At 43.0% G+C, this 27,625-nt stretch overlaps 1 protein-coding gene across 3 annotated transcripts in view; it reads left to right on the top strand.

Moving 5' to 3' along the window:
- The window catches only part of WT1 (WT1 transcription factor), a 63,834-nt gene that overhangs the window by 22,246 nt on the left and 13,963 nt on the right, over positions 1 to 27,625 (top strand). For 2 of the 3 annotated variants that reach the window (XM_088470485.1, XM_088470484.1), the window contains exons 4-5: positions 16,607 to 16,684; positions 20,300 to 20,402. In XM_088470485.1, coding sequence (XP_088326611.1) covers positions 16,607 to 16,684; positions 20,300 to 20,402 — 181 coding nt within the window. The remainder of the gene's footprint in view (positions 1 to 16,606; positions 16,685 to 20,299; positions 20,403 to 27,625) is intronic. The other variant, XM_088470486.1, reaches the window with a different exon arrangement.

Genomic DNA, 27,625 nt, shown 5'->3' with positions numbered 1-27,625 from the left:
TATTTTGGGAAATGTTGCAAGTATTGATGATACTAACACTGCTACCTGCAATTCTCCATTTCTTCTTTGCAACTATTCGCTTTGATATTTCTCAGGACTACATACATGACACATGTGATGCCTATGCAATAAATTCCAAATACAATTCAACCTTGTGTCAATTCAGCCCTAAGATTATATTTCTTGCTGGGGTGACTGAGAATATGTTGTTAAATATGTTTTTTTGTGTATTTGGAGCTATTTAATTGAGAACACTGGACTTCCGGCAACTTGTAGTACCTAATATAATTATTGGCTGTGCTGTTTTTTATAGTATCCTCCAAATCATTACAGACACCAGATACTCTAATAAAACACAATTTACTCCAATCTGAGGAATGGATTGCTATCTGTAATTCTATATCATAATTATCTGTCACATGAGCTACTTTGAGGACTTGTGTTTGGGATCCTGATAGTATTTATTTAAACAGGCTGCTTATAGTCCTCCACAAATTTCTGTATTAACCAACTGCATAAACTATACTTACCTGTAAATCACGTTTATCGAGGTAGCTATTATTTTGATGTTCTATTTTACATATATATTGGTCAACTACTTTTGAACCTATATTTCACCTAAATATTGTTGCTTTACCACATATGATAAGAAATTACAGACTTACTTTAATGATCATCTTTTGGTAAATTGTCCTTTTTGTGTGTTCACAGTGAGTAACTCACAATGGGATTTTAACTAAAAATTACTAATAAAAATTCTTACCATCAGTCACAGCTCACACTAGTAGCAGCAGCAGAGACTGTAACTCACATCATCATACACACACGGAAATGAGAAGACACTGTGATCAGACTGCTGGGCACCACCAATGGGCCCATAAGCAAGGACAGCAGAGGATCCTAAGCAACGAAAACGGTCACAGTGATTGCAGAAAATCATTACCTTTGCTCAGCAGCTCCTTGGTGGTCCCCTGGCAGGTTGAGTTGGCCTGCAGAGATGAATGTGGGATTTATAACATACAATCCTTGGCAGCAGGAGAGTAAACAGTGATCCATAGGCATCTATGTCCAACTCAACATAACCCCTCAATGATGAAAGTCAGGAACCCTTGACAGCCAAGACTGTCCAACAGGTGACATTGGATGCACTGTGTACATTTACCATGTTGATGCTGATTCATCACACCTGGTGCAAACATAAACTATAACTACAGCCCTGACAAAGGTATCCTTGATGGTGCTTCCAATGGAAGCTGTGTAGCCATTTGGTCAGTAGACTTATACAAATATTTCTTTGTTACTAGCTGATGAGACCTGACCAGTCTCAAACATATATATTACAAATATATTTTACATGATTATTATTATTATTATTATTATTTTAATTTAGTATTTTTATCCAAGTATTTAGCTATCTTTACCCTTAGCTTGCAGCTGTTAAACCCAGCCCATTGCAGGCCTCTTTGGCAGTGAATAAGCTATCCCTGCTACATGAGTCACACTTCCAGGGTCTGTAGATTGGGGGAGTTGCAGTGTAGAATAAAGCTCTCTCCACTGCAGGGGTCAAGAACTCGTCATCCTTACTCTCCAGGCCAAAACAAACTCAGGATGATCTACTACTGAGTTCCTTTAAAGTTTTATTTTCCACCAAGACTAGATTTCCTTTAATTTCACTCCAAAGATCATCAATCCCATTCCATCTTTCTATATAAATAGCAATAGAAGAGAAATTTACTTGCAGTTGTTGGGTATTGGTTTATTTTTAGCAGGAGCTGGATGGAAACTATTTTTTTAGACAATAATATAAAACAATAAAATTGAGGAAAAAAAAGAGGAAGACTGGTAAGTACAGTTTATGAATGACCGCTGCCAAATGGTTTTTCTTGGCCATTTTCACAGTACGGAGCATTTCAGGGTCCCATCGTATTGCCCAAATTTACAGCAGAAGGGTCAACGGATGTGAACTGTTTGTGATCTGAGCTTCTTAAAGAAGTTTTCTGTGCAAATGGATTTTCTTTAAATATCACAGATGTTTAGGAAGATAAGGATCAACATTTTTGAGCTATTATGTTTAAAGGAGTATTTTATATAGTTTTGGGTGGAGTTCACTAAGTCAAGATAAACTGTAGACATGTGGTGTAACGTTGTCACAGTCTGGTGGCGTCACTTCTAGGTCACAAAGAACCATCACTGCTATCCTCTCTTAAAATAGGCAGCATTGCTTTAAATCCCCATCCAAGTGAATTGCCCATTCACAGAAAACAATGTTTATTTGGAAAAGGATAGTTTTAGTTACAATAGAGGATTGCAGTGCTAGACTATTAGAGCCTAGGAAAGGACCAGTAGGATGGGTGTAACACTACTTTTTTAGTTTTAGTCGGAGTTGTTCTTTAAGTACTGTAAGATATTGAACATGAAACCAGCTGAGATTGCAGTACCATGCCCTGATATAAATTCATAAGAATCTTACTGAAGATAAAGTTTATCAGTTACCCCAGTGTTGATATTAAGGAGTCAACTGCCACTTATATACCCGCAAATGTCTTTTGGTTGCAAGTCCTACAGTATGTGTCACTGTCAGTCACAAAGACATGATTATATTGGATTACATTAAACCCCTGACACATTTTAAGACAACTTCGATAACAAAATATTCGGAAAATATTTGTGAATTACATGTTAAACAGGAAAAAAAAAATCCAACTTTTTTTTTCCCTAGTCGATGGTCATTTATTTCTCCCACAGTGACTTGTCCAAGCAACTGATGATTCAAAGCAGGGAATGTGGCAAGTCGTACATGTGGTTAACTGCACAATCAGGACTTTTAGCCACTAATCCATCATCTGCAATACAATGGGAGGTCACAGATGGAAGATGGGGCCAATGAAAGCGTCGATGAGCTGGTTAGAAAATGTAAAAAAAATTCAAAGGTGTGATTTTCTATAGTCAGATGTGAGGTTATGCGTGTGGTCAGCGTCCCTATTAGGGTGTTAAACTCCATTGCGTAGCAAAGACTGATCTGCTTAACAGGTGCTATAAAACTGTCTTTGTGGTGGCAAATTTACAATGCTGGATGCATTTTTCATTCTGCGGATACAAAGTATCAGAATTACTCTTATAAGCTAATAATAGCCGGTAAACTTTGCTCTGGATACAAATATAAAGAACAACGTGTAACTGTGAACTCACAAACATGTATATGTCTAGTGACTGATTCCATATCTCTTAGTCAAAACATGTTTAATAAGAGATCACTGTGCTCATGGGCTGATGGCTGTTTATGCTGAGATAACTATTGTCAGATTGTGACTGCATCACTAAAGTGCACTGATGTCTGCAAACTTCTCACATCTCTTGGTGTAGATTTTCGCTGCGATTGGGTAAAGGGTCAGTATCTCATACAGGATGCGATGCATCCCGCCAATGATCGCATGCCTACTGGCGTTTAGTATGCATGATCATTTAAGCGCAGTATAGCTTTTCTGGTAAGACCTGTCCTTCGCAGTGTCGGGATTTCCTGGTTTATGTCCCGGGAGTCCCTCTGCACTTGCGCGGTCATCGGCCAGCGCATGCGCGAACCACAGGGGACCCTAAAAGGGATCCTATTGGATCCCTCTCAAGGAAGTTTCCTGATAAGAAGCCCATAGCACGGGCGTCTTAACAGAGAAGGGGTCCCATGTGCATTCCCCGTGCGGGGCTCCCTCCCCCCGGTGGCTGGCAGCCGGCTGACATGGATGGCCAGCCACCGGAGCATTAGTAGACTCTGGGCACTAGAGTGTGCCCGGAGTCTACTGCGCATGCATAGAACACCGGAAAAATGGCTGCAGCGGCCATTTTCCCGTGTTCTGAGCAGCGCTGACACCCGAAGCGGGACCACGGACAGGTAAGTTAAAAGAAATATGGGTGCAGGGTGTGCGGTACGGGGCCCCCCTGGATGCGGGGGCCCGTGTGCCCCGCACACACTGCACCCATTATAGATACGCCACTGGCCCATAGGCTTTAATTAGACAATACCATCTATAGATGTTGTTGCCTACCGGGTCCAAGCTCTGGAAAGCTTTGCTTTGTACATTTGGTTTATTACTATATATATATATATGTCACTCGGCACAAAGTGGGGAATTAGCTTCTTAAACTGTTCGGCCAATCAAGTTGTTTGCTCCAATCATTCTTAACTGGTCACAGATTGATAACAGGACAATGTGGTTGAAATCAGTCACATTACACAACATAGGGGGAATTTACCAAACCTAAAGAGCACAAGTGGAGAAGCTAACAATAAGATACTAGCCATCATGCAGTATGCAGAATTAAACAGAACAAAGTCCATTTATTGTGCATTTGGTACCAACACTCCCAAGTGAAAACATCATATTTTATACAATAGTATAAATCAGTGGTTCCCAAACTGGGTGCCATGACACCCTGGGGTGCCTCGGGACATTTGCAGGGGTGCCTCAGGTTGGTGGTGTGCCATGGCACCCTGGGGTGCCTCGGGACACTTGCAGGGGTGCCTCAGGTTGGTGGTGTGCCATGGCACCCTGGGGTGCCTCGGGACACTTGCAGGGGTGCCTCAGGTTGGTGGTGTGCCATGGCACCCTGGGGTGCCTCGGGACACTTGCAGGGGTGCCTCAGGTTGGTGGTGTGCCATGGCACCCTGGGGTGCCTCGGGACACTTGCAGGGGTGCCTCAGGTTGGTGGTCCAGCACCAAATCAAATTTATGGTCAATGTAAGAGGCAAAAAGATAAAATATGTGGTCAAACAGAAGGGCACCCCTGTCCACCATCACACAACGGAAGCCTGGGGTGACAGGTAAGCACAAGTTACTTAAGCAATCATTTTTTTCTGAATTTCTCAATAACAAACTTTTGGCTTAGGGGTGCCGTAAAAAATAATGCTGATACTCTATGGTACGGTGATGCAAGAAAGTTTGGGAACCAATTATATAAATTAAACATTAAACAGCTCTCCCCCATAATCTCTTGTGTTACTGCCTTTCCTTAACTTACCACTATCCAAAAAAATACTCCTCAACACTTAAGCAGAGATGTAACAAACTTTCTAAAGAGGACAGTTGGAATAGTAGCAGTCGCCCTTATCAACCAATCAGCTTCTAAAAATTACTTTATAAATGACAGGTCTAAAAAGACTGAGAGGGTTATGTAATAGGTTCAGAGATGACAGAACTGACGCAATGTCAGCGAGTAACTGATTGCCACTTTATATATAGCAGCGAACTCGCAGAAATCATGACAGTTCCACAATCTCAGAATTTATTACATAACTCCCTGAATTATTCAATTGTGTTACCGGTGTTACTCTTCAGCTTCAAAACCGCAAACCGCAAACCTCCCACTGAGACCACGACTTGAGTTTAGTTGGCTTCCAGTCTATGGCACATGGGTTGAACTAGCAAAGCACAATGGCTCCCAGGACTGGCTAGCAAGGGGGAAAGAGGGCTTACTACTGCCAGACAGTTTCGCCAGGAGAGTATTACAAAAATGAATTGGTAAATCAGTCAAAAAGTCATTCATATTGCCAGTGGCGTAAGTTTATCCTGGACGCTCGGAGGCAAGTTATAATTTGGTGCCCCCTGTCACAGCCACTGACACTGTAATGTAGCGTTTCGCGTGCAGATACAGTCGCAGTTGCACATAGAACATATGCATGCCACAGATCATTTTAATTAGTAGAAGCTGCTTATGCATCCAATTAGCATCGCTGTGCGAATAAGATGCATTTGAAGGGAAAAAGAGGTGCCATGTATTGGGCAGCCGTGATGGTACACTCCGGTTACATAGTTACAGCCCTAAGTGGAGTGAATATATTGTGGGCACTGAAGAAGGTGCCCCTTCAGTGCTGGAGCCCGGTGGCAGGTGCCTGCATTGGCTCCCATAATTCTGCCCCTACTTATTGCCCAATCTTACTAATACCCCTTTTCCAAATAACCTGGGATATTGCCTGGTCTACCTGACCATGGTCGCGACCAGGGTCGAACCCAGCAGGGACCCGGGTAACGGTGCAATGTAAACAGCGTAACCCAGGTCACAATGACCCGGGTCATGCCTGAAATGATCGGATTGGCTGACTTCAGTAGTGCTTGGAGATGACATCATCTCATAGTGTCCACTGTAACAGGATGAAATGATGTCATATTCAGACATATTCAATCCCATATATCAGGGGTGGGCAATAGGCATCCCTCCAGCTGTTGTTCAACTACACATTCCAGCATGCTTTGCAGCAGTTTTAGCAAGGCCATATAGCAAAACTGTGGCAGGGCATGCTGGCATGTGTAGTTCTAAAACAGCTGGGCGGAGGGGGCGGGGACATTTGTCACTCACCCCTGCACTGGAGAGTGATGGGACCATGAGGAAGTGTAGAATCCAGGAAAGTAAAAATCAGGGGATTTTGACAAAAATATAAACTAAATAGAATATTCCTCTGTGGTGGTGCAGGATGCGTACAGCCGACAGACGATATATATTGTTTAGTGCATCTGCTCATGTGTACACATTGTATATCTGTGAACGACAACATCTTTCGCAGGTATATTGCATCGGCCGTGCTGTGCTGCAGTTTTCATTTGGCTCTGTTACTTCTTGCATTGTATATACAGTGTCAGACGTTCCCAAACTTCATCATTACAGTCCAGGTTTTAAGGATATCCATGCTTCATCCCAGATGACTGAGGTGCTAAGTAAGGGATGTGGTCTGGATACCAGCGGGCGCTATCCCGCCTGCCGATATCCCGACACTCACATCCCGACGTGGGACTAAATTGGAGTTGAAATCCCGACGCCTATCTTTAGCCCCACTACTAAATCCCGACACCCAGCTTACCGAACGAAGGTAAGTCGGGTGTCTTAGCTGTGTAGCCACTGGGGGTGGGGTGAGGGTTAGCTTTAGGGACTGTCAGGGGGACTTAGGGTTAGGCACCCCCCAGGAGGGTTAGGGTAGGGAAAGGGGGGGATTAGGCATCACTAGGGGGGTTAGGCTTAGGCACCCCACCGGGAGGGTTAGGTTTAGGGTGCCTGGAGGGGGGGGTTAGGTTTAGGCACTAATGGGGGGAGGTTAGGGTTAGACACTAGGGGGAAGGTTAGGGTTAGGCACCACTAAGGGAGGGTTAGGGTAGGGGTGGGGAGGGTTATCTGATGCCATCGGGATTCCGACCTGTTGGGCTAGCGCTGTCGGTATTAGATCCGTTGGTTAAACAGCCGCCGGCATTACATACCGATTCCGCTAATTAAGTCACCTGTGGTTACGTATGGATATCCTTAAAACCTTGACAGCAATGGCGGAGTTTGGGAACCTCTGGTGTATATTATAACCAGAGATCAGCTGCTGGACCTGATTTAGTTCTTCCCGCCAAGCTTGGATCTGAAAAAGAGGCAAAACATAATTTATCAGAGTGCTTGCATCTTGCATGTTTTGAATGGCATTTAGTTTATGTGTTGCAATAATTGCATTGGTTACAGCTTGGTTCTAGCAGCTGCAACATACAGGTCACTTACTTATGGGTGCTGTCAATAAAAGTAAATACAATCAGCACTCACACCCCGGGGAATTGTGCCTATAAAAACAGAAAGTCGGAAAAAAATTCACAGATTTTTGCTTTAGAGACACTAATGATTTCTACAGGTTTTTATAGCCGTCACCCCGTCAGGTTTGACTTATATGTGTTTTGTTCGGATGCACCATTCAGTTCCAGCAATACAAAGCACTTCATTTATTTCTGTCTATTCTCATCCAAGATCATCCCTAATAATTGTTTAGTCTAACAATGGGTAGCCCAGATTTCCTATTTAATATCAAGTAGTATAGTAAAGCTGTCCTCACCTCTAATGCTGGAGGTTTTCCCTTGTCAAACGCTCAGCACATTCCAAACTGTTAACCCTCTAAGTGCTGCCGCATTCTCTCTTATGGGCCACCATATGTGTGTTAGAAGAAGGACGATGTATTTTTTTGCAAACTAAAATGTTATTATCAGATATAACTATTGTGGTAGCACAGTGGCATAGTGGTTAACATTACTGCCCTTCAGCATTGAGGTCATAAGTTCAATTTAGGGCCTTATCTGTGTGGAGTTTATGTGTTCTCTCCACGTTTGCCCTGGATGCCTCAGTTTCCTCCCACACTTGAACACATACTGGTATATTGTTTCGGACAAAATGACATGGATTCTGTGTGTGTATGTTAAGGAATGTAGTGGCTGATTCAGAGATAGGCGTCTTTGTACGCAGCGGCTGTGCCAAATTCTACAATAGCCTTAGGAGGCGTCTTTAGTAAAAAGACGCCCTCTGCTGACTTCTCTGATTCGATGTTGTGCCAAAGTAGCAGCATCGGATCAACTGCATGACCATCAGACATCGGAGTAACCCTCAGCTTGCTCAGGATGTCTGGTGAAATCACACTGTCAGGGCCAGTGATGCTGTTTCCAAGGACTCAGCCACTGGCTTTAGCATGTCCAGAAAACAGGGCAGAGGTCCGTGTTTTCTGAAAATTATCACCTAGGGTAGTTAGGGGCTGTGGGGGGGGGGAGAGGGGAGCGGGTGCTGATTACCCGGGCCCATGCCCGCTGAAGGGGTCCGACAGGGCCTGGTCTTCCACTGTGAGGTAAGACTTTTGCAACAAATAAATGAAATGGTGTAACAGTTAGCATTACTGCCTCACAGCACTGAGGTTGTGGATTCAATTCCCACCGCGGCCCAAACTGTGTGGAGTTTGTATATTCTCCCTGTGCTTGCGTGGGTTTCCTCTTGGTAGTACGGTTTCCTCCCACACTCCAGAAATATACTGGTAGGTTAGTTGGCTCCCAACAAAATGAACCCTAATGTGTGTGTGCATGTGATAGGGAATATAGGGCCTGATTCAGACCCACTCGCGAGCGGCTGTCCGCTCGCAAGTGGGTCGATGTTATGCACTGAGCATGCGCATGACGGAGGGAGCTCCGTCGTGCGCATGCGCCAGACGCGACGAGCGAAGGAAAGTCCTTCGCTCGTTGTGTCCGATCAAAGGGGGCGTGCTGTCAATGTTGATTGACAGCACGCCCCCTTTGGTGGGCGTGCCGGGGGCGTGCCTCCCTGACGGAAGCCGGCCCACTGACATCACTAGTGATGTCAGTGGGAGTGATTTTGGCTCTGATAGAGCCAAAATCATTCCGGAGCTTGCGGTTGAAAACCTCAACCGCAGGCTCCGGCACGCAAATTCGATGGTCGCGATGGTCTCGACCATCGCGGCCATCACAAAGCGCGCTCGTATAGCCTGTGGGTGGTGACCCACAGCTATACGAGCGTCCAGGAGGACGCTCCATGAAAATGGAGCCCGGCCCTCATTCAGAGCGTGCGCTCTGCTCAGAGCGTACGGCTCTGAATGAGGGCCATAGATTGTAAGCTCCACTGGGGCAGGGACTGATGTGTATGGCCAAATATTCTCTGTAAGGCGCTGCTGAATATGTGTGCGGTATATAAATAACTGGTAATATATAAATAAATAAATTACTGGCCATGAAGATCACATATGAGCCCTCAGGATGTGTGTAACCTACCAAATGCCCAAAGTGTCCAAAAAACCGAAGTCTTGTAAACTAGCTTTAGACATCCTCTCTCCAACGGGCTAAAAGTTTGCCTTCATAAGAGAAACAAGGGGCATGATGTAACAGGGTGAGAGTTTAGACAATGTGAGAGTTTAGCAGTAATCTCTCACACTATTACATTGGTCGAGTTTTATTTTCAAAATGGGAAAACATCTGGATGAGAGTTTAAATAGTCAGAATGTTTTTGAGTCTGAAAAACATGTGAGTTTGTTCTGTTCTCGGACTCTATTACATTGGCCGAGTTTAAAAAAGTGTCAGTTTACTCTCACATTTCCTAAACTCTCACCCTATTATATTTGGCTCAAGATGTTCATTGAAAGGTTCTAATCTAATCAATATCATTAAATAAACAATTCTGAATTATCTGGAACTACAAATAAATTCTGTGCTCCTTTTGTTATTTTGTTTATAGGAAAAGAGGAATTGAGGGCCTGATTCAGAGCCGCTCGTAAGCGTCCGCTCGTTCGCTCCGAGCGATGTTCGCACAACTGCGCATGCGTATGGGTCATAATGCGCATGCGCCAACCAGTCATTGCGGTCAGAAATCGAGCACTCGCAAAACATTTTAATTTGAGTGACAGAATGAGGCGTTTGTGGGTGGTAACAGGGGAAGGTGCTTGAAAACGGGGAGTGGAGATTCGAACGCAGGCGTGCCAAACGGTCAAACGGGCGTTTTAAGGGTGTGCATAATTAACAAAGCAGCGTCATCGCCAACGTCACTTGGTTGTTTCTTAGCCTGAACTGTTCGCATGATTGCGGTAGGAAAATCCAACCACAAGCACTGCGAGCATTTCAGATGCCTTTCGATGTACTCGATTAATCTAATAAATAGCGGAGATGACGTAGGATGCGAGAGACCAGGGGGCGTTTTTACAAAATAGCGAGCGCATGTTTCGTTCGCTCGCTCAGACATAGAGGCGTCAACAGACCGCTCAATTTAAATAGCCGGCCCCTTTTTCTGAACGAGCTAGCGCAAATAGCGTCCGGCTCTGAATCAGGCCCTGAGTTCCAGGCTGCCAAAAAAAAAAAACATTTTGTAAAAATAATAATAAAATATATTTGTTTTTATTATTTTTTGGCTTAAATGTTTATTTCAGAATAAGGGATAAATTTACTAAGATGGGAGTTCTATTTAAGAAGTGATGTTGCCCATGGCAAACAATCAGATTCTACTTCTCATTTATCTAGCACCTTCTAGAAGATAATACCTGGAATCTGATTGGTTGCTATGGGCAACATCACTTCTTATTAGAACTCCCATCTTAGTAAATTTACCCCTTATACTCATTACTCATGCATTATGTTGTATAGATTGTTTCTATAGAACTGTTAGAGGGCGGGATGTATCATGCACGTCATATTGTATACAGTACATCCCGCCACTCATCACATGCATAGCGGCACTTGTTAATGTCATTTCTCGCAGGACGCGTTCGGGTCCTGCGCTTGCCCAGTCCTCCCAGCATCGGGGATGTACACAAACCATCAGATTTGAGTACATCTCTGAAGCAGGCCCACTGTGCTTCTGTACAGTAGACAGCGCCGTATCTATAATGTGTGCAGGGTGCGCACACCCTGCACTCATTTCTTCAATACCTACCTCTCCAGAGTCGTGTGTCGGCAGTAGCAACGCCGTACAAATCACCGGCAAAACTGGCGTGGCAGCCATTTTCCTGGCGTAGTTTCCCATTTTTTCCTGGCACAACGCTAGAGTCTACTAGTGCCCAGAGTTTAATGTTGCGCTCAGTGTGCTGGCGACTGCCGGGTAGAGAGGAGGGGGCCCCGGACGGAGACTGCGCACAGGCCTACTCTTCTCTTAATACGCCCCTGACTGTAGAGCGTACATGTTATTGCTGTTGTTTTCCCCCTCATTCTTCGTGGCGTGTAATTCACGCTGTGTTGCTATAGAATCATATAACTGCAGTTTTTTCTGCTGTTAGTTACAGGTTTTGTGACATAGGTGCCAAGTTGTGCACTAAAATTAAAAAGTGCAGAGCGTTTTAGCGTTGAGAGGGACGTGCCCTAGCTCATCTTTAAAATGCAGTGTAAAAATAAGGATGTCTGCCATGTGTGCCCTACCTGTAACAGGAGACAGTATTTATCCTGCATGCAAAAAAATAAAAAATAAATGTATTCGCCCCCCTTGCATTGCAGCAGGGTTTGTCCTGGTTCAAAGTTGCAACTTGCTCCATTTCTTTTGCTTTGCTCTCAACTCAGAATGAGCCCCTGTGTGCACAGCAATTAGGTCAATAAGGTCCTATTAGATGTACAACATATTTGGATGGGCTACAAGGTGTGTGAGGCCGACCTTGAAGGCATTTCCTGCTTTGCACAGGCGTGCACTGGTCAAAACGGCTTTGATTGTAACACAAGCTGAGGGGTGACATTAAATAATACTATCAATGGGTGCTCTTTGCACATCCTAGGTGCATACAATAATATAAAGTGCAGGAAACTTGCCTACTCACCCAGAATGTACAGGAGTCTCCCAAACTAGACAACCATTTCCATTGCTACAGTTAAATGGGTGGGTTTCATCGTCATGGTAGCTCCGCCCCCTGCTGCAGATTTACCTCTCATCCTGGATTTCATAGAGGCGAAGCGTAAATGGCCCTACTCTGAGTTGCTCGCAAGTCCAAATACGGTAGTTTTGTGCAATTTTTTAGCAAAATGAGCATGCGCTGCAGCCGATATATGCAACTTAGAGCAGGGGTTCCCAACGACGGTCCTCAAGGCACGCTAACTGTCCAGGTTTAAGGATAGCCATAGTTGAGCACAGGTGACTTAATTAGTACCTCAGTTATTTTGATTAACCATCTGTGCTTAAGCACGGATAGCACTAAGACCAAGGAGTCTATGTACTAAGCAATGATAAGAGACAGAGTGAAAAGTGATAAATAAGTGATAAGGTGCCAGCCAATCAGCTCCCAACTGCCATCTCACAGGCTGTGTTTGAAAAATGACAGTTGGGAGCTGATTGGCTGGCATCTTATCACAGACATCACTTTTTACTCTGTCTCTTATCACTGCTTAGTACATAGACCCCCCAAGACTGTTAGTGTGCCTTGAGGACAGAGATTGGAAATCACTGACAGAGCAATTGCAAGTGATTCTGAGTCAAATGCATCTCAGTTGCTTCTCACAGATGGCTGAATAAGCATTACTGGGTGCAATGGGCAATTTGCATGTAAGAAAAGTGTCTAGAGTTGCGACTTCTTCTGAGTTAAGCGTATGAAGTAGCACGCCATTTTCAGGCACATCTTCTGCATCAAGAATGGGGTTTGTCCATCTCTGCCTTTACTAGAGATGACAGCAACTCTTGCGGCCGGATGGCTCGGAGGTGGTACTGTTACATAGATGCATACCGCTGAGAATATAGTCGCGTAGGTCTAGAATTGCGGCTACATTAGTTGCGACTCAGTATCAGGCCCAAGTCAGCAACTGTAAAATGCAGTTAATAAACCAATGTATTTAAAATGACAGTTGACCCAGTTACTAACTTTAATAAAAAATAAAAATGATAATACAAAGTGACAAACAGAAAACTTGGCATTTTGTTTCTGTAACATTGACTTCAGTAACCCAACCCCTATAGTTAAAAGCAGTGAACACAAAATAAAACATTACGGCAGTCCCGATGGAATATGAAAGGTTAATGAAATGAATTAACCAGAGGCGGATCTGTATGTGTGCGGTACTTTTTCGGCTGTACTGTTTAGTAACAAAGCTAACAGCTTTCCAGGGAAACACAGTGATTTGTAATACATTTAGATTAATGACAAACCGGAGAAACATTAGATTACTTGTTGAAAACAACTCAGCAGAACAAAATTGAAGAAAACATTTAAAATTAAAAAATGATGTGTCAGCTCAATACAAGAGACTCCTGCTGCAAGATCCCCGAGCTGGTATTTCTAATAAAAAAATGGTCCTGAAGGTATTAATTACACCAGTGTTACAGGAAGAATTTGTGGAATTGCTAAATGTAGTGGTACAGACCAGCACGGGATGATGGGGAAAACTGCAGGAGAGCTGCTCAGTTCAGAATTGATATGAAGGATATTGTGCAAGCTTAATGCCAGGCCAGACACAGCTCTGAGTAATGTGGCTATTCTTTGCTGGCATGTATTACACAGGTTCAATTCCACGTTAGGGTAGCTGCTGGCAGACACAATCAACCACCCCTCCTATTGTAGGACACAGTTACCTAGAGTATGTATAATAATAACAAAATCCAAACATCAGATATGTTTTGTAACTCATAGCAACCGTACACTTGCTTTCGTTAAGCTGGACAAACAACTGTACAAACGCCCGGTCTTCCCTCTGCTTGAGGATCAGTCAATGACCTCACACAAGCAAGATGAAGATCATTGACACAGCTAAAGCTGGGTACACACTATGCGATCCGTATTACAAGTTATATCGTTACGTCGCGGACCGGAACAATATATAATGTGGATCGTATAGTGTGTGCGCGACCGATCGCGCATGCACGGCGGTCATTCATCCCATCATTCCATCTGCTAAACAAAGCCATACTGCTAAATGCAGCATGGAATTATATATTGCATGGTTGTACAACGTATTGTGTAGTGTGTACGGCCGGCACGATATATCGTTCCATCGCATCATTCCGTTGCTGGGTACCCACTCTGGCAGATGTCATCTGGCACCATGAGACCGTACACAAGTCAAATTGGAAAACCTCCCACCCACCACTACCAATTTTTTTTTTAAATGTTAAAAATATCCAGAACAAACTATCCAATGTAACCAGCAGAGCCATAACGAGGGGTGTGAAAGGCTCTGTGGGCGGAACTATCGCTGGCCCATGGCCCTTATTCCTGGTATCGCTGCGGCAGTGCCAGCTGTAGCATCCTTAGAATGCTACAGGCCGACACCCTGCCATAATTACAGCAGCCCGGAGCGTCTTCAAGACACCCCGGGCACTGCTGCAGTTTCAAGTGCCAACCCTATGCGCAACGTCATGACGACATGCGCAAAGGGGGCGGGGGCGGTGCAGGGTGCTAAGAGCCCTTTTTACAGCTCTGGTAACCAGTGTAAGGCTATGGGGAGACATATCAAACCTTCTAAAGAGGACAAGTTGCCATAGCAACCAAGCAACTTGTACCTATCAGTTTATAGAATGTACTACGTATATAAATGATAGCTATAAGCTGGTTGCTTGCTATGTGCAACTTCTCCACTAGTCCTCTTTAGAAGGTCTGAGCGCCGAATGTTATGAGATTGTGTTACCTCAGTCAGTGCATGGCAGGTGCAGCTTGAACTGATGTCACTAAGAGATCATTGATCCTTATTGTAAAACAAGGAATCAATCCCTCAGAGCAGTGTTTCCCAACTCCAGTCCTCAGGGACCTCAGTGCATGCTGTCCGTACTGAGTGCAGGAGAGTGGTATGGATACCTTTCTGAGATTCTGGGGCCAATGGAGTAACAAAGCTGATCCAAAAATTGGTAACTACAGCAGCCGCCACAGTCCATGGGGGGCTCAGGTAACATCTGGGAGGGAGTGCACATTAGATTTTGCCATAACATAGAGGCAGCGATTAGCTAGACATGCCTACTCTCTCTGAAGATTGCACCACCATGACTCCTCCCTCTCTGTGCGATGCCGCACTTTATGACATTACGTCCCGGGTACAGGGCCATGATGACATGATTTGCCTGGAATTCTGTAGTTTATGGATTAGAAAATTCCTTTGGTCATATATGGGGTTTATCAGTATGGAAGATGGTCATAGTGTCTGTACACGTAACTGTGCATTATGATTAGAGATGTGTGCGGGCCCCCGGGCTTAACCATCCTTATTATTTTGGTAAAAAAACCCTCAAGTGTTTTGGTTCGGTTTTGGTTTTGGATTTCTTTAAAATTGATAAAAAACAGATAAAATCATGTAATTTAGAGCTGGATATTAGATCCTAGATCCAAACCTTCGGGTAGACCAGATCCTGTACTCTGTTCTACTCGGAACCCCAAAAGTGATCTGCGCCGTGACTCGGTTCGACCCGGAACTCCAAAGTTCGGGGGTGTTCAGTTTTCAGCAAAACCAAAAGGCTCATCTCTAATTATGACAGTAAACTGAAGCTATATTAGATTGACTGGAATCAGTATATAAATATGGGCAATAAACCAGGTTATCAATTGTTCCGTCATCGGATTTATAGCACTAAAATAATAAAAAAGAATCACTTATCCAGTCAGTACGTCAACAGTGTATCAAGCCAGTCTGGTCATCAAAACTTCAGTTCCTACAACAAGATAATTATACATAGTAACTCCATGCACAGTATAAAGTTTCAAGTGATTAATAATATGAGACTTTCTGTATTTCTAAAAGCTATTGTAATAAACAAGAGGTATGAATATATGTTTTAAATATTTTCAAAATAATACCTGAGTAAGCAAAGAGTTCTGTGGTTATTACTTACAATCTGAGGAACATTCTACAGGAATTCGGGAAATGTTTAAACAAAAATGGAGCTTGTCTCCAAACCTTGTTTAATTAGTTTTTGCTTTTTTTTTTTTTACTTTAAGGAGATCCTCAGATGTACAAATGTGCAATACAGATATACAACCACTCTCTTTTGTAACATAGAAATTATTTATTTTGTGCTCCGTCTAAAAGACAAATTAATTTCCTAACAGGCACATCCCAAATAACCATAACGTGCTCTAATCAGCAATGTACATAATTGGCAAATCAGCTCCACAATACAAAGCTTAGCTATTTCAGAGGACCCAGCTCTAAACCCTTGCTTCTCAGCTCTCAGTGAGTGGGAGAGGCAGCACCACTGTGGGAGGAGGTGGGAGAGGAATAGAATGAGGCGGAGCTACTAAATGTCTCCAGGTTCAGATCTAATGCGCAGGAAAAAGTTAGTGCGCTATGCTAACTGTGCTCTTTCTTATGTTTATTTATTTTTCATTTTTATTATTTTTTTGCTTTAAATAGTTAAAGTTTTTTGTGTTGTTTGTGTTGTTTTGTTACAGTGATAATCTCTACCAAATGACCTCACAGCTGGAATGTATGACATGGAATCAGATGAACTTGGGTAGTTCTCTGAAGAGGTAACATTCTAAATAGTATAGCTTATATGCTTACTGCTCTTACACATTTTATTTTCAGATAACATGGGGGAGATCTATCAAGCCTTGGAGAGAGATAAAGTGGAGAGAGAAAAAGTACCAACCAATCAGCTCCTGTCAGTCAAACATAGGGGTCTATTTACTAAGCAGTGTTAGGAGACAGAGTGAAAAGTGATAAGAAAGTGATAAAATCACCTCCCAACTGTCATTTTTCAACACAGCCTTTGAGATGTCAGTTGGGAGCTGATTGGCTGGCACTTTAAAACTATATTATCACTTTTCACTCTGTCTCCTAACACTGCTTAGTAAATAAACCCCATAGTCTGTAAAATGAGTTAGAAGCTGATTGGTTAGTACTTTATCTCTCTACAATTTTTCTCCAAGCTTTGATAGATCTCCCCCAAAATAATTATTTGCAGAACATATAAAGATTCTTCCAGTAGTTGATAAATTGAGAGACACAACAGATGTAAACTGTCTACATGCACAAACCCAATAACTGACACTACAGTGTATATTTACTATAGTGCAGGTGTTTAGAAGTGGAGATGTTTCCCATAGCAACCAATCAGATTCTAGCTATTATCTTCTAGATTCTTGAAGGTCCTAGATAAATGATAAGTAGAATCTGATTGGTTGCTATAGTTGCTATGGGCAAAAACTCCACTTCTAAAAACCCACACTTTAGTAAATACACCCCTACATGTCTGTGATAAATAGATATTTCATACTGACTTAAATCATTACTATTATTTCTGACAGGGATTTGCCATATCCTCTCTCACATTGGATATTACTGTGCTGTATACATGGAAAGCAACTCAGTGGTAATGGAAATAATCTGTACTTATGGTCTATTGTCTGTTGACAGGTTCAAATATTGATTTCAGTTTATGTTTTGTGCACGCAGGCCAATTTATAGAACCAAGCTCAGGCCCAATTTAAATCCAATCCCCTCCCCCCAACACACGTTTTATGAGAAACAATCATTCGGGTAAATTCTAGGCGTGTTTAAGCCTAACATTTAACTTGATGTTAAAAGCAAAAAAATGCAGCCACCTACCAGATTCTCTCTCTGGTGCGATTTTTGAGCACTCAAATACACAGATACACAGTGCAGACTTGGTAGGAAAATCTGCTGCCACTGAGCATACGCAGCAGCTCCATTGCCCTTTATATTGCATGTAGTGGCTACTGGCCAGGCTGTGGGAAGGGGAGTTTCTGGGCAACTGGAAACCCCACCTGCGTTTGCCTCTGAAATATCTTGCTTTACATTTAATATGATTGCCATTTTAAATTTCGGTATTAAACACACCGAGAAGAGATGTCTTGCAAAAGCCGCCACTTGGTAAATTTACCCCACTGTCACGGAACTCCTTGACCCTCTCCTACATAAAGATCCATTTGTATATGAAATGTAATAATCCGTTAATTAAATGAAAAAAAAAAAAAAAAGAAAAGAAAAAAAAAAGACTGAAAATGATAAATCTAATGGATTCTCAGCTCCGAAATAAATATTTTTCTATATAGTGTGCGTGGAGTGGCTGCATAAAAAGTAAAAAATATATGCTTGCTTTTAATGCTGCTATCTCCTGCCCATCCTATCCATTGTGGTCAGTCTGTCATGGCTGACAGACGTCATGGGTGACAGACGCACCTAAAATAACATCTCAGGCATGTCCTAGCAATCTATTTGTGCTGACTATCGCACGTACCATAAATACAATATTTATGCAATATGTCACATTTCAGTTTGATTTTTCTCACATTATTATCTACTGTGTCTGCCTGTACTAATTATATAGACAAATCTACAACCTCCTCCAGAACTCAATGTGGTAAGATAATGGGTACTTGTGAACTTTACGGACTCATTGCAGACACAACCCAAGTGTCCTACACTCATTATTATTAATCATGGTAATGTCTAAATCCCCTTCATGGAGAGGACCCTGATGTCATCAGCCAGTGTCCAGCGTCATTCCCAGTGTCCAGCGTCATTCCCTACCATCCAAGTGGGTATAGAGGGGGAAAATATTCTTGTGGCGAGTGTAGCGAGCCACCGAGCCCAAAGCGTGGCGATCGCAGCGAGCCCGCGACGGGACAACTTTCTTCTTTAGGTGGGGACAACTTTCGGTACTTGTGTACGTAAAGTAAACAAGTACCATTTTCTCTCTGCAATGAGTCCGTAATGTACACAACTACCAGATACTGTACCAATGGGTAGTCTAGCACTTCTATAATGATTTGGTACTAGGGATTACATGGTATTACTTACCCGCTGAAGCCATCTTAATTTTGGATGAATTTATGTTGGCCACACAAATTATAATCTGGTTGTTTTCAACTGAAGTAAAATACAGATCTGTGACCAATTTTACCTACTTTTTCCTTTTAATAATTACCAAGCAACTAGCAATGTTTCTTATTCACTAACAGGTGCAGAAGTATATTTACTAAAACTTCCTAAAAAGAAATGGCTACAGCAACCAATCAAATTCATGTTGACATTTATGTAGTATAATCAAGGAATGATAGGTAAAATCTGATTGGTTTCTATCGGTAACACTTCAAATTGATCTTTTTAGAAGTTTTAATAACTCTGACTTACATTGGCCAACACAATATCAGCTCTGAATGCAGCTCAGTACATGCACATTTATTTAGGATATTTATGAGGATTTCAGAGCGGAAACTCATCAACCTTGACCAATATTCGAACCCTGAATGTAAAGGATGAGGATGGGAGTTTTTCTGTAAGAAATGGCTAATGTATAGGACACAATAGTAATAATAAAAGGATGCAGCTTTGTAATAAATGGCTTGCTGCATATCTAAAAGTTCACAGGCTTTTAGCAGCAAAAAAATATTTGACCTGAGCATGTTTTAAGGATAAAGGAAGAAAATCTATATGAATGATCTATGGCCGTACACGAAAAGAAGAAAGTTTTTTTTTCTTTTCTGTTAGGCCAAAGTTGCAGAATCTGTGGAAAATCAGGCCGAGACATGGCCTCATCTTCAAGACATAAAGCCAAAATATTTATCTGTCTTTGTTTGGCTGAGAGTTAAAATGCACAGCTCATATGCATAGTATCAATGGCCATAAACATAAGCCTTACGCATCTGTAAAATATATGGGCTGTTCCAAAAATAATCTTGAACTTTTTTTTTTTTACTATTCAGTTACTTATATGGGTCTTGTTTGATGGTTATTTATATCCTGTGTGCATGAAATGATATAGGATTTTCCGTAAAGCTTCATTGTTCCTAGTAAATGGATTGGCTGAATATTGGTTCAGCACACAAAATGACCGCTTCAAGTTTTAAAGAGGAATGTAGTAACACCAAATTCTTAGACAAGATTCTGCATTTGGAGAATTTGTTATAAAAAGTGATATCTGAGGTAAAATTTCAGTAAAACTTTAACATCGCAGAATATTGGAATCCAGAGCTTCAAGATTATTGGGGAGAGAACTCAGTGTTAAAATTCGCTCATTATATCTATGCAGGGATAATTTTATTCTGTGTTTTATGTGAATATTAAATGATATAGAAAATGGTTTCACTTGGTTCTTGTTTTGTTTTGTTTTTTCGCAGCCATGGGACAACCTATGAAAATGACAGTCACAGCACCCCAATGTTATACAGCTGTGGGGGTCAGTACCGGATACACACGCATGGAGTGTTTAGAGGCATACAAGTAAGCATGTAGCAGTGACTTCTTGCAAAATGTATAATTATATCATTGTACGGCATACTTGGTGACATTTTAATGATCCCCTCTGGGCGACCTTGGGAGAAGAGACGAGATGACATGTGTGGTGAATCACATCACCGTGGCCCCATTGTGAAATACCACTGTTCGCAGGGTGGCGCGACTCACAGCAAAACACGTCATAATGGTTTTCATCCAAGGCCCTGTAAAAAATGGGCCCCCTCCCCTCTTAAACCGCTCCTGGTTCTTATTACAAGTAATACTGCAGGAGTATGTCTGCACTTTGGACACAGCTCTGCCCAACTATGACTAAAAGGTTGGTTAGAATATAACAATGATGGGTGAGTACCTTCTGATGTGCTACAGGGGAGACAGACAGACCGGTGGTGTTTAAGGTGCACTTCTTAGAGGGAATTGCAGAACTAAGCGGGGTATTCATGAAAGCTTAAGGTGCCCATTCACTAGACTAGACGATTAAGTTGAGTGATTGAACTATAACGATCATTCAATCGTTCATAAATCGTTTGCAAAAATGTCTAAAATGACCAGCAATGCCCGCTCCCGCTGGTCGTTTAGACATCTATCATCGTGCAAACATGCTGGTCAACCTGACGTCAGGTTGAGCATGTTCACAGATGATTTATGAGCCTGCACTGAACGACTGCATGTTCAGTGCAGGCTCATCACAGACTGACAAATGACTGCACTTGGGTATAGCAGCAAAAAGGATCATAGTCCATACACCTTAATACGTTTCTCCGGGATTTTCTCTCCCAGTTTCATCAGAAGGAAGCCCCTATGACCCTTTTTGCTGCTATACCCAAGATGCATTGTCCACTCTTGGTACCTTTCCTATCTATATATCATCGACACCTTGGAGAACTTCAGCCGGGACATCCCGTGGCTGCCTACAGAGACACCTCGGCGGCTGGCTCCCACTATAACTGAGCCAATCCAGCTCATACACGGGAGCCCTATTCGGAGATGACCAGGCTGACTGCCAACGCAGAGGGGGACTGTGGAACCAGTGATTAACTCTTGGTCCTTTCCACCGCGGCATTTGGAATATTGCCGACACCTCACATGACAGGAGCAGTCTCAGGAGATCCCAACAGATAATATATTTAAAGACACTGTCTCAGGTTGAGGTGAGCTGGTTGGACCGAGTGGAAATTACACCACAGTACCCTCCAGGCCAATTATCCACTCTATTCATCTGCATCTTTAACAATCTCCTGTGCCGCATAGATAGTGGATTATTGGAACTTTCCATCTTCACAAAGTGGATTGGACATTGCCGATTTTGTGTATACTGGGTGAGATCCTTCCATTTTTTTTAAATTCCATTTGGACTAACTCATGTAAGGGAAGTTGTATTGAAGGGACTTTCATACCACCCCTACCTTTTAGCAGCTCGACTTAAATACAGTTATAAGGCTCATTATTACATGTTTATGTGCACGTATGTTAATCTGTGTTTCATAAATTGTTTTTTTGCTGTCTACTAGCGCTACACTTTCCTTTTCCTTGTACATTGCTCATTTTAGTGGGTTGCAGGTCCCACTTAGTGTGGCAGCTCAGTAGTACAACTTAATTCTCACGCAGACTACATTGCGCACCAGTATCCCATTATTCTATTAGAACAGACATGATATAGCACAATAAATTATGGTAAAATTCATAAGCCTTTGCAGGTTTTTTGAATTGTGATTTTATTTTCCTTTATAACAATGGTTCATTTATTCTGCATTTTCATCTACTTTGATGTTTTTGTTATTAGGTGTCCCTTTATATTGCCTAGGACTGCATACACACGTAAAGATTTTCTGTCCAACCAGTTGATTGGTTGGAATGAAAATCTGGTAAGGGTTGAAAGCAAATGACAATCAGCAATTTGCTCCCAAATGGTTCTGTCCAACCATTTTCTGTCCAACTAGTTGATTGGTTGGAATGAAAATCTGGTAAGGGATGAAAGCAAATGACAATCAGCAATTTGCTCCCAAATGCCGGAAAATGGACAAAAACTGTTGTTTGAACAAATTGTTTAGATCAAACATTTAACAAACTTGTCTGACCGACCATTTTCATCTGTTTTCTGGCATTCAGGAGCAAATTGCTGATCATCAGTTACTCCCATACCTTACCAGATTTTCATTCCAACCAATCAACTAGTTGGCTGGTTGGACAGAAAATCTTTATGTGTGTATGTGGCTTTAGGGTGTTACTTGTTACATAGTCTAGACCTTTTAGTCGGTGACTAAACGCATCACATCAAGGTAAAATAAAAGCACTGAGCAGCACAATGAATAGGCTCGGCATAAATAAATATTCACAACTGTGTTATTCAACTCAACAAATAAATTGTAAATGTCACTGATACATAAGTTAAAATTCCACATCATTGCAAGTTATGTTTTGTTTTATTGACACTCTATGTTTGTTATTAGTCCTCAAAAACACTAATTAACCTTTAGCTTTAGCAGTCGCTTAAGTTTAAAAATATTTAACATTGGCCTGACCTTTTTTTAAAAACAACTTCTAAATTAGAAAATGGATATAATTAAAGGTCATATTCTGAGTTTATTCTAGTATTCTAGTAAACACTAAGCTCCCTTCCCTTTCCTACAAATGCATGCCGCCTCTCTTGCCTACTGATCACTTCCACCCACTCCCGCCTCCAAGATCACGCCTGCGCTGCTCCCTTCCTCTGGAACTCTCTCCTTCTCCCTTTCAGACTCTCCACCTCTCTACAAATCTTCAAACGAGCTCTCAAGACCCACTACTTCAAAGCCTTCCAGCTCTCATCCTAGCCTGCTGCTTACATGCTTCTTCCTCACCTGTTTCACCCTTGTCTGTATGCCCCTCCCCTTTAGAATGTAAGCTCTCATGAGCAGGGCCCTCTTCCCTTATGTGCTTCTCCTTCCCTCACACTCATACGATCATCTACTCCAATCTCCCCACAAGGGCACCAAATACTTGGTAGCTGACACCCTACTGCTTTTTCTGGGTGTTATGATCGCTATTGCAGCCATGTTTTTAAACTATGTTCTTATCCTGTATTGTTTTGTACTGTAAGTTGCTGTTTTCGTGTTTGCTCATTTGTTTATGTATTTTGTGAGGCGCTGCAGAACCCTTGTGGCGCCATATAAATAAAGGATAATAATAATAATTATAATAGTGAGTTAATTTATATTATTTTCCTACAGGTTAATAATATAGGCAATTATACTGCATTTCCAGTGTCATAAAATCACGTAGGGTTCCAGGCTAACTTGTGTAACAGTTTAGAAGTGTACATATGGAAATTATTATTATTAGCAGTTATTTATATAGCACGCACATATTCCACAGCACTTTGCAGAGACTATTTCGCCATTCACATCAGTCCCTGCCCCAGTGGAACTTACAATCTATGGGCCTGATTCAGACCCACTCGCGAGCGGCTGTCCGCTCGCAAGTGGGTCGATGGTGTGCACTGCGCATGCGCACGACGGAGGGAGCTCCGAGACGCGACGAGCGAAGGACTTTCCTTCGCTCGTTGTGTCTGATCAAAGGGGGCGTGCTGTCGATGTTGATTGACAGCACGCCCCCTTTGGTGGGCGTGCCGGGGGCGTGCCTGCCAGACGGAGGCGTTCCCACACATACACACTAGGGTTAATTTTCGTTGGGAGCCAAATCACCTACCAGTATATTTTTGGAATGTGGGAGGAAACCAGAGTACCCGTTAGCACAGGGAGAATATACAAACTCCACACAGGGCCATAGTGGGAATCAAACCTACAACCTCAGTGCTGTGAGGCAGTAATGCTAACAATTACACCGTCTGTGCTGCCATAAATTATTTTCACAATTCAGAAAAATAAATTTATATCTGAGAAATGGGAAAACAAAGAGGTCAGTTGTCCTACAGTAAAATCTCTGCTGTAAATCTGTAATATTGTATCACATCTGTAGACAACTAAATCAGCTGATCCCAAAAAAAGACCTTGGGCTGCTGCAATTGTTATATTGTAACAGCAACTATGTACTATCCAGCTATTTATTAGGTTTTAAAAAAAAAAATCAGATTTCATCCTCATTGCCAACCAATGGTAATTGAATATATTTATAGACTGAATATTCATTAACAGTCACATTTATGTAGCAAAATTCAGTTGCACTTTACAGTTGAAAGAATGCTGTAACTTATTGATGTCTGATATTTGTCTTCTACAATTTGAAAAAAAAAGCACACATCTGATTGGTTGCTAGGAGTTACAGAACTTTTTTTTTCTTTGTACCATGGACCTGATTCAGACCCGGATGCTAAGAAGCATTCGCCCGTAGCTGGCCGATTTTCGCACTGTGCGCATGCGTTTGCATCGCAGTGCGCATGCGCGAATCGCTGCGAAAAATCGGGAAGCGCAAGCTTGACCAGCATAGACAGCCTGCCAGAGTGAGTTACAGGAGAAGCCATTTGTGGGTGGTGACAGGGGCAGGCCGCTAGAAACGGGGGAGTGTAGATGTGAACGCAGGCATGGGCGCCGAGAGGGGGGGGAGCGGGTACAGTTTACCCGGGCCCGGGCTTGCTAGAGGAGCCCGCCGGGGCCCGGGTCCGGTGTTACCCCCCCCCCCCCTCCCTCACAGCAGCTCAGCACATAGCTTGTGCTGGGCTGCTGTGTGAGACTGGTCGTGGCTGCTGCAGCACCCGGGGCAGTCTCCTATGGCTGAGGGGGGGAACGATCACACTGATCGCACCCCCCCTGCTTAGCATTGGGCTGGAGGGCTTACAGCGCTAAGCGGCGCTGAAAAAGTGATTGTTATTTCTTTTTTTTCCAAGGGGGCGTGGCCATGCCTCCCGCAATTAGGCCACGCCCCCTCCATTACCCGGGCCCGTCCAGGCTCTCAAAAGCTCTGAACGCAGGCGTACCTGACCGAAATAACGACGTTTTAGAGGCGTGCTTAATTAGCAGGCAGCGTCAGAGTACATGTCACCTGGTTGTTTTTCACACTGAAGTGATCACAGTACTTCCGGCAGGGTATAATCTACCTCAAGCGCTGTGTTCGCTTCCGATGGTACCCGAAGTACCGATGGTTGCATACACCTCCTGCAGATGACGTGCGCTAGTGGGCATCTTAAGACAGGCTGGTGGGTGTCTGCATACACAAAGCGATCCCACAGCCAGACATAGTGGGCATGCTTACATCACCTGGCTGAATTTGCATATGCTGCGAAAGTGCGATCGCATCTAGCAACCGGGTCTGAATCAGACCCCATGTTCCTTACTCCCCCCCATATTTTTTTATTTGAAAAAATGTTAGATTCAGTAAAGCCCCCCTATCCCTTTCGCCTCTTTTGGCCTCCATTGTGAATACTATTTTAATATAGCCACCTTGGTAATCACCAGTAAGCAGAGCAGAAAGCAGGGTGGGGCATCATGTCATCAATCTGTGACACTGTAAACAAGATACAGTGAAATGACATCACTAGCAAACACTAGCAGGCTGATTGATGAAGGTAAATTGTGGACTCTGCTATAGGCTTCAGCGGTCAACTGAAAATAAAATTGTCTGTTGCAATCAGCTGTAACTAAGAGATGAATTGTCCACATAAGAACACAGCAATAATTCTACAGTATTACCACAAGCATGAGCACAAAATACAGAAATAAATCTAGATCTGCTCCTAAATATATTCATTAAAGTTTAAAACATTTTGTGCAAATAATTTCTTTGTGATTGGACGCAGAGATTTAGGGGCATGTGTACAGTCCAGAGTAAATGGCTGACAAACTGAACAAACCAAAACAGGCCTGCTGTGCATGTTTATTCTACAACTGTAATTGGATATACTGTAAGTGATGAATGCACTCTGCAATGAAGTCCATTAGCCCTTCTTTCTGCAAACTGTTCAGAGACATGCTAAACAAGTCGATACTCAATATATATAAAATATATAACAGAGACCCAACCAGTAGCATGTACACAGTGTCAGACTGGGAAATGAAGGGCCCACCGGGGGGAGATGCAGTGATAGGCAGCCATACTTAGGGGTGTGGCCAGCCTCCAGAGGGGGTGTGGCCAGCTTCCACAGTGGCTTGGCTAACCATTTGAGAGGGCATGGTCTGGGCCCCTTAAAAACATATATTTAGTAAATACTGCTAGTACATGCAAGATAATGTACCAGATTAATAAGAGCGATGCATTGTAGAAAATACACCTTAGTCCTGTGCAGTATAATGTAACATATGTATAATGTATAATTCAAATGAACAGTCTTGAATCTGATCCCTAGAGAAAGGGGTGGGGCCCACCGGGGGTTTCCCCTGTACCCCTGTGGGCCAGTCCGACCCTGCATGTGCACACCTATTTCCAATTTTTGTACAAAAATAACTTTCTGTGGTCTCAAGTTTAGGTAATGTACTATTTGCTTCAGGTAATTGTGGTCAGGATAATGGTCAGACAGAAAAGACAGTGGCCTTGGTCACAAAAAGCCCACCGCTGAGTGAAATTATGTTTCCAGCTTCTGCGTATTAGCAAGGCACTAAGGGGGGTATTTATCAAAGATTTGAGACAGATAAAAGTGTGAGAGAAAAAGTGTCAACCAATCAGCTCCTAACTGTAATTTTTCAAACACAGACTGTAAAATGTAAGTTAGAAGCTGATTGGCTAGTATTTTATCTCTCACAATTTTATCTCTCTGCAATCTTGGATAAATACCGCCCTAAGGGGTTGTTGCAAACGTAGATGCAAGTGCGTTTGGGGAGGGATCTTCCTTGTATTCACACTGCGCTTGCTCCAGATCCTATCATATACAACGCAACTGGGGGTGACTGAGTAGGCATCAATGGGCTATAGCAGGGTGTTCGGATGTTGGGTGAATTCAGGGTCTCATTCATACCCGCTCGCAAGAGCCTATGTGCTCGCAAGCAAGTCGATGTCGAGCCCCTGCGCACGCGCAGCGGCCGCACTGCACGTGCGCAAGCCCCGGAGCGAGAGAGAAATTCTCTCGCTCCGGGACTCACTACAAAAGGGACGGCTGTCGATGATGATCGACAGCTCGCCCCGTTTTGTAGGCGGGGCGGGGGGGTGGCTACACAAATGGAGGCGTTCCCGATGGAACGCCTGCCGTTTGGGGACGGCCCCACTGACATCACTCGTGATGTCAGTGGTGAGCTTCCAGCTCTAATAGAGCCGAAAGCTGACTGGGGTTTGTGGTAGATGAGACC

This window comes from Taudactylus pleione, unplaced genomic scaffold, assembly GCF_031769625.1.
Source record: "Taudactylus pleione unplaced genomic scaffold, aTauple2 ptg000100l, whole genome shotgun sequence".
In the NCBI taxonomy this organism is placed as follows: Eukaryota; Metazoa; Chordata; class Amphibia; order Anura; family Myobatrachidae; genus Taudactylus; species Taudactylus pleione.
This window is presented reverse-complemented; position numbering and strand designations above follow the sequence as displayed.